The 14200-nt window shown below is 36.2% G+C and overlaps 1 protein-coding gene across 1 annotated transcript; it reads right to left on the bottom strand.

Moving 5' to 3' along the window:
* Positions 1-1064: 1064 nt before the first annotated feature.
* On the bottom strand, positions 1065-6820 carry LOC104219529 (ras-related protein RABB1c-like). The gene is made up of 6 exons (XM_009770222.2): positions 6474-6820; positions 5258-5397; positions 4935-5017; positions 4215-4419; positions 4029-4097; positions 1065-1412 (listed from the first exon to the last, which is right to left on the bottom strand). The coding sequence occupies exons 1-6, from the start codon at positions 6517-6519 to the stop codon at positions 1320-1322; spliced, it is 636 nt and encodes a 211-aa protein (XP_009768524.1). The 5' UTR covers positions 6520-6820; the 3' UTR covers positions 1065-1319.
* Between the last annotated feature and the right edge of the window lie 7380 nt (positions 6821-14200).

Below are 14200 nucleotides of genomic sequence, written 5' to 3'. Positions count from 1 at the left end.
TCAATGTTAACTATATAGACCTAGTTTTGGCTGAATTTACGAGAGGGCCATAGAAATGTTTTGTTAGACATCTCAAGTGAGTGAGGGTATTTTGGGGATAAAAAATATGATTTTGTACTTTTGCTGGGAAAAATCTGACGAGGGGAAGCATGTACATGCTATTAGAATCATTATTTTCCGAAATATAGGTCAGAGATTATTAACTAGTGGATGTCATTTCGCTAGGTTGAAGGAGAGTTAGATATGATCACATGTGCGTGAGAAAAAAAAGGGGTAACCGACGTCTATAAACCGTTCGTAGTAAAATGTGATTATTATAAAGGAGAAATAAATTGTTTAATTGAGATTTTGTTAGAAATAATTGGTACTTAAATGAATGACAGGTGAGATCTGGAATGATCCCAAATTGCCAGAATTGGTATACTTGTTTATGCTATGCTGTCACATTCCCAAGGAGAGTTGGTGTATCAAGTTTCAAGGAATTAATTATAGTAATAAATAATTATGAGGGAAGCCCATTTTGCTCTGTTTAGTGAGGCTTAGGATCAATCATGCGAGAAAGCAACAAGTTTTAATGGACGATCAGTTTTTTCTTCCATCCAACTTGCCAGTAACTTCACTAAACATCAATCTTTGTCATAGATCCTTTCTCATTGGGTTTAAAATTGTTAAACTCAGCACCCATACAATTTTAAAATTAAAAAAATAACCTATGTGTAAAAGTAAATTTCTCATATTTAAAAAAAAAGTAACGTCATAAAATTAAATACTACAAGTTTGCAAAGAGCCATGCATAAACCCAATTGATCCAGGGCAGGTGACCGTTCGACCTAACCAAAAAAAAGGAAGAGACTACGAGAGTTGAGAATCATTCAATGAAACTTTGTTCAATTTTGGTAATAATTGTTTGCGGTAAAATACTGAGGGTAGGTAATTTATTTGGCTGTTGGAACACCTCAGTTTCACACCCTTTACACGAGACAGGCGTGCCATCTACGTCTATCTGGCCAAACAGCGGTGCGCAAAATAGACAAGGGCACATAAAAAGGAGAGGACCAGGGGGCTTTTGAACTTTCTTTCGTTCACACAAGCTCAGATGATCTGATACCATATTCACATTTGAAAATGTTAATATTACAAATAAAATGCGAAAATGAAAATTACAATGTCTTTATGTACGGTATTTACTTATTTCTGCACATATATCCATTTTTAAACAAACTCACTGAAGAAAACACACAATATTAAGAATCTCAAACTACAAATAAACAACCGTAGGAACACATGATAGGTTAAAGATTAATAATAAATGTCCATTTTTAACTACAACAACCCCCTCCTTGAGAAGCAGCTCCATCTCTTCCACCTGAAGGCCCGGGAATGCCTCCATATCCAACTTTTATTCCATAAGACTGCAAAGGAAAAAGGAAATCGTTAGTTATGAAAACTAATATTATGTAAATGTGAATTATACATGGGGCAAATCAATTATGACTGAGATCATAAACATTTACTGAACTTTTTGCAACATAAAATTCAGCTTTCTTCATTAACATAACAGTAATCAGGACACTCATTTTTATCAGTACTAAACAGAAATGAAACTCCACTAAACAAGGACTATGCTAACATATGCTCAACCAAATACGGAATACAGAGGGTGAACTTTTTAACTGGTCCTTCATGAAGGGGCGTATAATATTTTAAAGTAACTTGTGTGTTTTCCAAAGTGTTTGATCAAGAGTCAATTGTGGAAGTCTACACCATTCATATCTCCATTTCTTTGATAATATGATTGTCCTCACAGCAACTAGTAAAGGCAAATGTATCAGAATATCATGAAATATATGCTCAAGGTTGCTCAGTATATCAAAATGTAGAGATACACTACAATGTCTTTTGTCTTCCGGAGGCATCATATGAGATAATAATAAGAGCCAATAGACAATGAACAAGAAAAGAAAGGTGAGGAAAGAGCCTCTAGACGATAAACAAGAAAATAAAGGCATTTGTTCCATATGATTTCCCCACACTCCATCTCCAATGAGAAAAAGATCCATCTGTTACACATTAATCAAGTTAAACTCTAAACTTATTAGTGATCGAAAAAGTATTTATCAATTTGTTTTGACGATAATCTATAAGCAGGGTAGCAAATGAAGGGGAGCAAGTACCATTAAAAAAGCTACTACAATGAAAAATAAAAACATGCATCTCACATCATGGATATCTTTATTCAACACTATGTTGTCATTTACCTTTTCTTTTTGGAGTTTTACTTGCAACAACTTTAATAATTGATACAATAACTGAAACATAACACCATAATGGATTATAGAGAAGAAACTACTGAGAATAGTACCCCGTATGTTAAGATCAATTGAACTAAAAAAGTACTGTAATGAATCCTAAAAACAAAAAGAAAAGTCTATCTTACTTATTGCAACATCTTTAAGAGTTGATAACTAAACTAGAAGAATTAATCTATTTATTCGAACACACAAAAAACAAATTTTTACAAGCAATTTGTTAGATATGTACAATATGTAAATGGTTACATTAGTTTTGATATTATAAGGTACAAGCATGTGATATGAACATATTACACTCACTAATATCATGTTTGTACCTCGTAACATCAAAACTCATGTAATCAATGTACAGATTCCACCTACCTAACTAATATGTATTCCCAACTCCATGCATATGTTTTTATAATATTTATTGTTGTTTTGTTCTTTTTTCATTCCCTTCGCTCATTTTATGTGTGTGATTTTGTGTGAGTGTAAATAAATAGATCAATTATTCTAATTTAGTTATCAATACTTAAAGACGTTGCAATACGTAAGATAGATTTTTATTTTTATTTTAGGAGTTATTGCAGTACTTTCTAAGTTCAATAATCTTAACATGGAAGGTACTATTCTCAGTAGTTTTTCCCTATAATCCATTACGATGTTATGTTTCAGTTATTGTAGCAATTCTTAAAGTTATTGCAAATAAAACTCCAACAAAAGGGTAAATGACAACATAGTGTTGAACAAAGATATCCATGATGTGAGATACGCGTTTTTATTTTTCATTCATGTTGCCCCTTCATTTGCTACCCCGCCTATAGGTTTTGTCAAAACAAACTGATAAAAACTTTTTTGCTATTTAATCAGTTTAGAGAATGGGAGTTTAACTTGATTAATGTGATACAGAACAGATAATCATTAATAACAACAGATCGATCTTTTTCTCTTTTCTCTTCTGCTAGCTACATTGGAGATGGAGTGTTGGGAAATCATATGGGAAAATCTTGTTTATCGTCTACATGCTCTTTGCAATGCAGATTGATGGATTGGTGTTTCACAGGATGGTTGAGAAAATATCTAAGTCTTTAATTTCTTCAAATTAACTTGCCTTCCCGTCCTAAGATAGCATGTTCCTTATCCTTTCTCAATAGGCACCAAATTCACCCTCAATGTTCCACATAAAAATTGCCTTTACTGGTCAATGGTTGATTGAATTAAAGAGCACAATTTTTCAAATCAGAGAATGAAAAGACTAATCCATTATGGAGCTAATAAAACAGTTACTCTGAGTTAGATCATGTTACATTTTCCACTTAAAATACTTTTCAGCAGGGAAATTGGCACTTCAGAAGTTACTACAGAATTTATCTTGCAAATAATGCAGCTAGATATGCCCAACAACACGAGATGAACCTGAAAAGGGTGATCTGACGGTCTGTTTTCTCATGTAGGATGTCGGGCTTGGTCAATTGACCAAATTCTATAGGAGATGAAGCTCCTTCGGTGGCAATTTATTTGTGGATAAATTTTGATATCTTGCACAAAATCTTCAATGTACGTGTTTAAGTTTTTTCAAGAAGCATTATTCAAAGACTTTCTTCCAAAAATTGTTTTCTAAGAAGTGGCTTTGGCGTTTTCCAAAGAAAAGTTCTTAATACACCAACAAAAAAATGTGTTCTTTTTCCACAAATTTTCCTAAGGTTGATCCAATGCGGTCAGGGCAAGGCGTACCTCATTTGATACATCAAAGACTCCGTCCTGTATTTTCTTATAAATTGTTGAGGCTGTTCTGATAAAAGCCTGAAAAGTGCGAAAACAGAAATCAGATAAACAACTAATCTCTAAATTTAGTTAGAAACAAATGTTCGTTTATGGGTATCAAAGGTCAGAAAAGTAGCATACGAGGGAATGTCTTACCTCTTCAACATTCTGAGCTGTTTTGGCAGAGGCCTCCATAAATATCAACCCATTTTCCTTGGCAAATTGCTCGCCTTCCTCTGTACTTACAGCCCGTCTGTGGGCCAGATCACACTTGTTTCCTATCAGCATTATGGACATGTTTGCATTTGCATGCTGCCTAGCATCTTCCAGCCAGCTAGCAAGGTGATTAAATGTTTCCCTCCTAAAATGTTTGGAATGTGGGAAACAAAATCATCAGTAAATCAAATAGACCATACTTCTATATTTTTTTGATAAATAGACCATAGTTACATATTGAGTTTCTTTTCGGTGAAGACAAAAGGAATAAGAACAGAAGTAACCCAGTGCTTATAGTTATTAGCTTTAGATACTTGTTCTGCTACTCTCTCTAGACAGAGACATGTTAGCCATCATGATAAGAACAACATTAGAAAGGCTACAAACAATAAAGTGAAAGATTAGAACGAAATATTCTGCCATTTGTTAGGGAAAACACTCAACAGTAATTTAGTATAATAAATTAACATAAAAGATTACAATGCAGTTATCTATGCACTTTCAATGTATCCTGGGCAACGAGAATTTGTAGAAGTATATTTCTGGAACTTTGCTCAATGCAAAAAAAGAGATCAAGAAGTACTATCATCTATATTATGAGACGGTGTATGCTCGAGTTTCCTACCAGTATGGAAGTGCCAAAGACACTGCAGAAAATACCTTGTAATATCATAAACAAGTAGTGCCCCAGCAGCACCTCTGTAGTATGACCTCGTGATAGATCTGAATGATTCTTGACCGGCCTGTAATGGGGAAAACTCATTAGTTTCATGTTTTTAATCATCCGTACTAGCATGAGCAAAGAATAAAGAGAACACCATAAGAATGATTCGACCACCACAGACAGAATGTTAGCCATTTGAATAGCTAAACTGAAACTCCTAGTAACCACGACCAGCTGAACTGCAGACTAATCATAGCATTTTTGAGGCATTTAAGATAATTGAATAAACAGAGAAAGAAGGAAAAGATGTGTGACAGACCGTATCCCAGATCTGTAGTTTTATGGGCTTATTGTCTATTGTGATCATTCTAGCCCCAAATTCAACCCCAATGGTCAAGTCGTGGACCGGCTGAAATCGTTTGTCAGTAAATTGCAAAAGAAGACATGATTTTCCAACTCCTGCATAAAAAAATTAATAACCTTATCAATAATTTAATGTAGAAGGCTTCAGCAATGTATAATCTAACATCAGATACATATACCAATAGAATCTAGTGAAACTGCAAGAAATGCTTGGGGAAAATGCATGGACATCATCACATAAATAACTACAAGGAGTTCTGACTTCTGAGTATGTCTCTACACAACTGAAAACATCGCATAAGATGAAGAATCATTTAACATGGTCACCATTACGCATACTACCAAGAGGTTAAATTCTCATTACATGGATTGCCAGTGTTCCTAAAGAATTATGTCTACACACTGCAGTTTATCAAATTGATATGCTGAAAACACTCTTGAAATATCATCTTTACCACGAGCCACATACAATTTATCCCTAAAGTAACGAGTCTGCCAACACAAACACGCAAGCTAGAGCACAGCTACAGTATTTTCCAACTCTCAGACAGTCAAGATCCTTCATAATATATCGATGAGATAGAAGGCTAAACTGTTTTACTTGTTAAGAATTTGCACACGAAGCTACCTATGAAGAATTCCGTGAATGTCATTTGTAGATTACTCATCAGGACTTCACACAGAGACAAGAACTTATAACTTTGATAGCCTTTCAAATCCAACTATAGCTTGATATCATGATGAAAAATATTCAAATGACCTAGATCAAATGGCTTGGGCTGATAAAATCCTTTTTTAGATGATCCATTTGCAGCCATCACGAATAGATCATCAAGATCAATTTAGAAATGAAATGCAACGTGATACAATCACGAAATCATATCATTCAAATTTCTGAAGAACATAGAAATATCAAATATCAGGACGGCAGGACAGCCATTCACATAGAAGCATAAATGGCATTGTCATATATTAAAACTCCGATTCCAGATCGAGATAATGAAAATTTTAGAAACGCCAAATTAAGTACAATCAAAATCAGCGGGAACCTATTGATAAGATCCAAATCAGGTGTTAAACCAAAAAAAAAAATCCTCAAAATCGTCGGAACATAAAAAATAGCATAACCGAAACAAGCAATTAAAAATAGAAAAGGGAAAAGGAATAATTACCGGTATCGCCGATGATAATATACTTGAAGAGATAGGCGTAAGACATGTTTTAGAAGTAAATCCCGAAGAGAGAGCAATGGTTGAATGTCCCTCTGAGCATGAGAAAACAATAATCCTGTGTGTGTTTATGTATGTATATTATAGAAAAAATAATGTACAAATCCCTATAATTGTAAAAAAGAAGGCCGAGAGACCAGAGGTAATTTAAAGGCTCTCTTTTAAGAATTCAGACTTTTTGTATCCTTCTACTGAGACGCGGAGAGAGAAGAAATGTCAGACTTTACGGAGGCGCAAAGGGGTTCGAATATAGGTAAACTATTGAAGTGCTTTGCTAAATTTGGCGTGTCGTAGGATTCCCCTAAGCCTTCGAAGAGAAGGCACACACGACTCCTGCAAACGGATCGGGTATTCGGATCTAAGCCCATTTCTACCTCGCTCCGAATATTCCTTTTTTATTAATTAATTAAATAGAAAAACTGAATCCTTCACATTACCGAATATCGATGAATTAAAAAGATTTCTGTGCTAATTCTTTGCTTTTTACGGAGTATGTCTTAAGTTTGTAGTTCGCTAGACTGCTTTACTGCTTTTGGACACAAAACTTGGATACTACTTCGAAGGCACTATTTTTACATTGAGATTATAATAACAACGACAATATATCAGGTGTAATCTTACCATAGAAGTTTGAGGAGGATAGCGTGTACGTGGCATTACTCCTTCCTCATACATTTAGAGAAGTTGATACCAATAAATCATCGGTTCAAAGCAAACATTCAATTTCCACAATAAGATTAAGGGTAAAAAATTTCATTTGACTTTGTTTTCAAACTAGACCATCAAAAGCTCTTAACAAAATTACGGTAACAAAACTTGTAAAGTAGAAAGCATATTTATATTTATATCTATCTATCTATATCATTATTATTATTTTATATTACTATACTAAAAGTGGGAAGACCCTAAGTCTAAAGTTGAATTACATAAATGCCCTTCAATAGCTAAATCACCATATTACTCTTTAAATCAATGAAATGAGTATGTTAGATGAAAATATTAACTGCATTGAATTAGGATTCTTTCATCTGCCATCGGTTATAACATGTTGTAGGTGTGCACATTTTTTTGCTTAATAAAAAGGAATGATCGTTTAGTCTACTGGAGATATTACATGTTCAGTTTGGCAAAAAATTTTAAAGCTCCACATCTATATCAGTTTTGGTCCTTTGAGATGCCACTAATAATAACATTTATGGGTAAACTTTTCATATCTTTTATTGTATTTATAAAAGTGCAAAACAAAGTGCCAGATCAATTTAACAATTTTCTCTTCTTTCTACGAGAAATTCCATTTTGCCCACATTATGTATTGTCTCTTTTCATTTGTCATATTTTGCTCAGCAACATCTTGATAGGTAAATTAATTTCTTTTTTTATTTTCTCATGTCTCCTGCAATCTAGAGGCTTGTATTTATGGGACAACTGTGTACTATAATATTAACTTTCTGCAAAAGAACTACTAGAATTAGTTTATGGTCTATTTGCCAACGGAAGGCTTTATTGTTTTCCAATTGATTAATCCTTAGAGGTTTTGTCTATTCTAGAATGTTTTCTTTTAAACAAAGGATAGAAGTTTGATAAGAAAGTGTAGTGATACATACTCATTTGTAATAGGAGTAGTACTATTCTTTTTCTTATTTTTCATATTACGAATATAAAATAATGTGATTGTTGGGACGTCGGATACATTATTTTTTTTATAACATGCACGTTTGTATTTACTGTCTTTAGTTAGATGTAATTTTTGGCTTGTGTAGATACATTTTTTCTGCTTTGTTTGAGATGTACTGCAAAGTGAGACTTTTATTGAATCTTAATTTGTATGATCCTCTGTTTTTCTCATTATCATGTTGAACAATTTTACATCATTATTTTTTGTATTTTCAATTGTTTTCTTTGGTTGGTTAAGCTATATATATAAATTGGTGTTTTTGTTTGCACTACGCAATAAAAATTTGACAAAGTACTTTACATTGATTTGATAAAGTATTAATACTGAAAAGAAAAAAGTGAAATGAAATTGCTGGATATATAATTGTTCATGGTCTTAATGTACAGAGATTGACAAATTAAATGAGATGGCATAACTTTTGTGGCTATTTCCATCCCTTATACCAATTTTGTTAGCCTCTCAATTACTCATGCAAGGACACTGTTTTGTATATTTTCGTTTCTTTTTTAAAACTCCAAGCAAATATTTCTACTATTTTGTTTTATACAAATATTTTAGTAGTTGTCCCTAAACGAGGAAGGTACTTATGCTGTGTGGTAGTAACTATTACAATAATTATGGTTGACACGTACATAAGAGTTAGAATAATTAAACTTACATAGTTAGAAAGAGAAGTTTTAATTGAAAGTATGACTACTCAAAAATATAACATAGTTCATATTTTGACTTCCTTCATAAAAGGCAGTACCATAGATATTTAATAATGTTAATTGCACGTGCAATTTAATGTTTAACTTATAGCCCAGTCAAATATTTTTAGAATATATATGCACAAATATATAATTGTAAACACATTATGTAAATATTAATATGGGATACACGTGCAACGCACGTGCCCAAATATAAAAGAGTAGAGACACGGGGCTGTGGACGTCAACAACTACCTCGTAGTCTCCGAACGCTTGCCTGAAACTGGAGGGATCAGCACTTGGGAGCGGGACCAGCTATGCCTGAATCTGCACACGAGGTGCAGGGAGTAAAGTGAGTACTCCAACTCAGTGAGTAACAAATGTAAATAACGATTGAAAGTAAGAAAACACGTAAGGCACATAACATTCTATAGTGAAGCAGTAAAAATCATTTAAAAGCAGTAAACCAATGAAAAATCAAGTAAAACTTCTTTCAACAAGCAAACAAGTAATTGACAGGTAATTAAGGTAAAGTAAACAAATAGAAGTTCGCCCCTCGGGCATAGTATCAGCAAATCCGCCCCTCGGGCAACATCTCAAAACAATACCAGTCCCTCGGGCTCAATCTCACATCATAATGGGTACTCGCGCTCACTGGGGGTGTGCAGACTCCTGGAGGGGCCCCTTACGGCCCGCGCAATATCAAGCCACCTCGTGGCATCATCATTGGGCCCTCAGCCTCATATCAAACAAGCCACCTCGTGGCGTACATATCTTAGGCCCTCGGCCTTATAATCAGTGTCAATCCTCACAACATAGGCCCTCGGCCTTACTCAGTCAAAATCCTCACAAGCCCCTCGGGAAATAGTAAAACAGTGTTTCTCAACCCAAACTTCATTTAAAATGTCATTTAAGTATTAAAACTGAGTAAACATGGCTGAGTAGTAAAACAATGGAAAATAACATGACTGAGTTCAAGTATAAAGTCAAAATAGTGAGGAAATATCAATAAAAATCCCCGAAGGGTTCAAATAGTTGGCAGTAGGCCCAAATATGGCATTCAACCCAAATAATGATGATAGCAAATAGTTTTCAATCAAATACACGGTAAAATAGTCTTTCGGGATGGACCAAGTCACTATCCCCAATAGTGCACGACCCCACGCTCGTCATCAAACGTGTGCCTCATCTTAATATAGCACTACGATGTGCAATCCGGGGTTTCAAACACTCAGAAAATCATTTACAACCATTACTCACCTCGAACCGGCTAAATCTCTAACTCCTGACGCCTTTGCCCCTCGAATCAACCTCCACGCGTGTCGAATCTATCAAAATCAGAACGAGAACGTCAAAAAATGCTAAGGGAACAAAGCCCAAGCGAAAACAATCAATAAAGGGCACAAATCCCGAAATTACCAAAACTCGACCCTCGGGCCCACGTCTCGGAATTCAGAAATTTTTACATAAATAGATTCCTTATCTCCCCATGAGTTCATACATATCAAAAGTTCTCAAATCCGACCCCAAATGGTCCTCCAAATCCCCAATCATAAGTCCAAAATTCCAAGCCCTAGTTCTTCCATTTTTTTTTACGTTTCCATGATTTTCTAGGTAGAATTCACATAATAATCGAGTTTTAAGTCCGAAAATATTACCTCCCAACGATTCCCCTTGAATCCCTCTTCAATCTCCTTCACAAATCTCCCAAAATGGCCAACTATGGAGGAAATGAGCCCCAAAATCGCGGACAAGACGAGTTAAAAACATTCTGCCCAGGCCTTAATTTCCTTCTTTGCGAACGCGGTCAAACCTTCGCATTCGCGAAGCACAAACTCACTTTGACCAACTTTTCCTCTATGCGAATGCGACACGACCATCACGAACGCGGTGCTTCTTCTACCTTATCCATCGTGAACGCGCTTACTCTTACGCGAACGCGATAAACACTTGACCTCGAACTAATCTGACCCAAATTCCTCTACGCGATCGCGAAGTCCTTCTCGCGAACGCGATGCACCACTTCCCAGCCTTCCGCGAACGCGAAGGCTTAATCCTTGCCTTCCTCAACTGCCTCTTTATGAACGCGAGGCTCCACTCACGAACGCGAAGGGTAAAATCCCTGCAACAGCTGAACAGATTTTTCTGCAATTTTCTAAACTCCAAAATGATCCGATTGACTACCCGAAACTCACCGGAGGCCCCCGGGACCTCAACCAAGGGCACCAACACATCCTAAAACCTTATTCAAACTTGTTCCAATCATCAAAACACCTCAAACAACATCAAATCACCCAAAACACATCGGATTCAAGCCTAAATTCCTAAAATCTTCTGAAATATGCTTTTGATAAAAAAACCCAACCAAACCACGTCCGAATGACCTGAAATTTTACACGCACATCCCAAATAAAACAACAAAGCTATTGCAACTCTCGAAATTTTGTTCCGACCCTATATCAAAATCTCGCCTATCAACCGAAAATCGCCAAAATCTTAACTTCACCAATTCAAGCCTAAATCTACTCTGAACCTCCAAAACCCATTCCGTTCACGCTCCTAAGTCATAAATCATCTCCCGAAGTTAACTGAACCATCGGAACTCACATCCGAGCTCTATAACACATAAGTCAACATCCAGTTGACTTTTCCAACTTAAACTTTCTTAAAAGAGACTAAGTGTCTCAAACCTTACCAAAATCGTTCCGGATTCCATCCGACCAACCCGATGCCACAAAACACGGATAACGAAGCATAAAGAAGCAAAAATGGGGGAAATGAAACGGTAACTCATGAGACGACTGGCCGGGCCGTCACATCCTCCCCAACTTGAACAAACGTTCATCCTCGAACGAGTCAAGAAACATACCTGAAGCCTCGAATAGGTGAGGATATCTGCTCTGCATCTCCCCCTCAGTCTCCTAGGTTGCCTTCTCCACGGACCGACCTCTCCACTGCACTTTCACTGAAGCTACATCCTTTGACCTCAACTTTCGAACATGACGTCCAAAAATAGCTACTAGCTCCATATCATATGTCAAATCATCATCCAACTGAACTGCACTGAAATCCAGAACATGAGACGGATCCCCAATATACTTCCGTAGCATAGAAACATGAGATACCGGATGTGAGCACGTGATTTTTGCCCTATGAGAACTACTCCCAAAAAATTCAAAATAAAATGGTTTTGTGTTGTTTGCGATTTATTTGTATTTTTGTCTGTGCATGTTTATTTCTACTTTAATTAAGAAAAATACAAAAATATGGGTTGCATGTGCATTTAGGATTTAAATTTACAGTTTAGGAATTAACTAAACAAACAAGTTTGTTTTACAAAATGGAAAAATCACAAAAAAATATGTAATTTGCATCTTTTGCATTTAATGTCCGAATTGTGTGATTTTATCCTTATTTGATGTTTAATTTCGTGTGATAGATTATTAAGAGTTAATGTTTTAGTTAATTGTCAATTTTATAATTTAATTAGGATTTTTAGTTGGTAATTAGGAATTAAAAAGAAAATAGAAGAAAAAGAAGAAACAAGAGAAGAAAATCGGACTGGGCCAATTTTAAAAAAATAGTTCAGGCCCAGTCCAAATACCCTCTTACCCGGTCCAACCCAACTAGTCTTGGGGGCGGGTGGAACGACGCCGTTCGGGCATGAAAAATCTGGGACGTTGATCTCACTCGATCGAACGGTCCAGTCAATCTCCAGATATATCCAAACGACGTTGTATATAGCCAATAGATCCAGGCCATTCATTTCATTTAATCCAACACCTCAGAATAATCCCCACAACCCGACCTACTTGCCCCCGGATCGATCCCGCCCAGTACTACTCCAAACGACACTGTTTTCTTTAAATGAATTGATCCAGGCCATTGATCGTGCTTGATCCAACGGCCAAGGTTAAACCACCCCCTCCGTATATAAGCCCAAACTCTCACCTCACACTCCCCTAAGCCATACCCCTGTTCATCGTCTCCTTTAGAGACAAACCAAACGACCCTCGAAACCCTAGCCGCCCTGAAACCCTTTCGCTTGAAAGCCGACGGCAACAACGCCGATGACCATGAAACCAACACCCCTAGAGCACCTAACCACCCTCTCCACGAATCCCTTACCCGTTTTGCTCGAATCAGACTGTAGCTTCTCGAATCTTCAATCGAAGATTCGAGCAAACTTGAAACCCACCCCAACCAGTCCTAAACTCACACCAAGGCACCCCCTGACCACCCTCGTTACGGATCTGTTAACCGTTTGCCTCGAATCAACCTCCAGTTTCTTGAATCATCAATCGAAGATTCGAGCAGAACCTGAACCTACCCCAACCAGTCCCAAAATCATACCAGACATCTCCCTGACCTCCCTCGTCACCAAACCACCATTGGTTTGGTTCGAATCAGACCAGAACCGTTCGAACCCCAAATCGAACCCCCAAGAACCCTAGAAAACCAAAGGTTGAAGTTTGTCCGAAGAAAAGGAATTTGGGTGTCCAGTGGACCTTAGTCGAAGTGTTCTAAGTTGAGAACACTCGATTAAGGTCCGTTCGACCTCAAAAAGGTCTGAGTCAGAGTCCAAGTCAGGATCGTCTAGTCTCCGAGTTCCTGAGGTATTTTCCTTTTTCTGTTTGTTCCATTTCTTGTGTTTGTTTATTCTGTTTACTTTGTTTAAGTGTAGCTTTATTGATTTTTCAATTTTTGTCGATTGATTCTGTCTTTCTTCATCAGACCTTTTATTTGGTCCAATTGTATCCTTGCTTCTATTTGTTGTCGGTTGTTATATATTATAATTTATATAATCGATTTGAATGAGTGTCGTCGATTAGTTAAGTTTTATTATGAATCCCTGTTTCTATCAATACGATTTGAATCACCGGTGTGCCTGTTCGATTCTTATTTGTTATTGATTGTATGTGTTGTAATTCGTGTAGTCGATTGAATAAGTGTCGTCGATTAGTTTTACATGCTTCAATTCTGATTAAATAACCTGATAATAATGTGATTTGTACTACTTCAATTCTGATTGAATCATTGTTTGAATTTGATTGTGAATTGGTTATAGCTGTAGTACTTTAGTGATCAGTTAAAAATCAGTTATTAGGTTTGTAACTTAGAAAACAGATCGATGAAGCTTAGGGCATGGCAGTAATACACAGGGGTTAAGGGGGTATTTTGGGGTTTTAAAAGGCTTGAAATGTTTAATGTTAGTGGTCTGACCGTAAGGGTACTTAATTTAAACTAATACTTTGTCTAGTAGTAGTGGCTTGGGAAACATAATAGCATGGGGGATTAATTGAATA

This window comes from Nicotiana sylvestris, chromosome 7 (genome assembly GCF_000393655.2).
Source record: "Nicotiana sylvestris chromosome 7, ASM39365v2, whole genome shotgun sequence".
Classification (NCBI taxonomy): Eukaryota; Viridiplantae; Streptophyta; class Magnoliopsida; order Solanales; family Solanaceae; genus Nicotiana; species Nicotiana sylvestris.
This window is presented reverse-complemented; position numbering and strand designations above follow the sequence as displayed.

Coding starts and splice junctions, on each gene's coding strand:
- LOC104219529 (XM_009770222.2), bottom strand. CDS start 6,519: ATGTCTTACGCCTATCTCTTCAAGTATATTATCATCGGCGATACCG. Junction 4,098..4,214: donor CAGCTCAGAATGTTGAAGAG/GTAAGACATTCC, acceptor CGCACTTTTCAG/GCTTTTATCAGAACAGCCTC. Junction 1,413..4,028: donor TCTTTGATGTATCAAATGAG/GTACGCCTTGCC, acceptor TTTCCTTTGCAG/TCTTATGGAATAAAAGTTGG.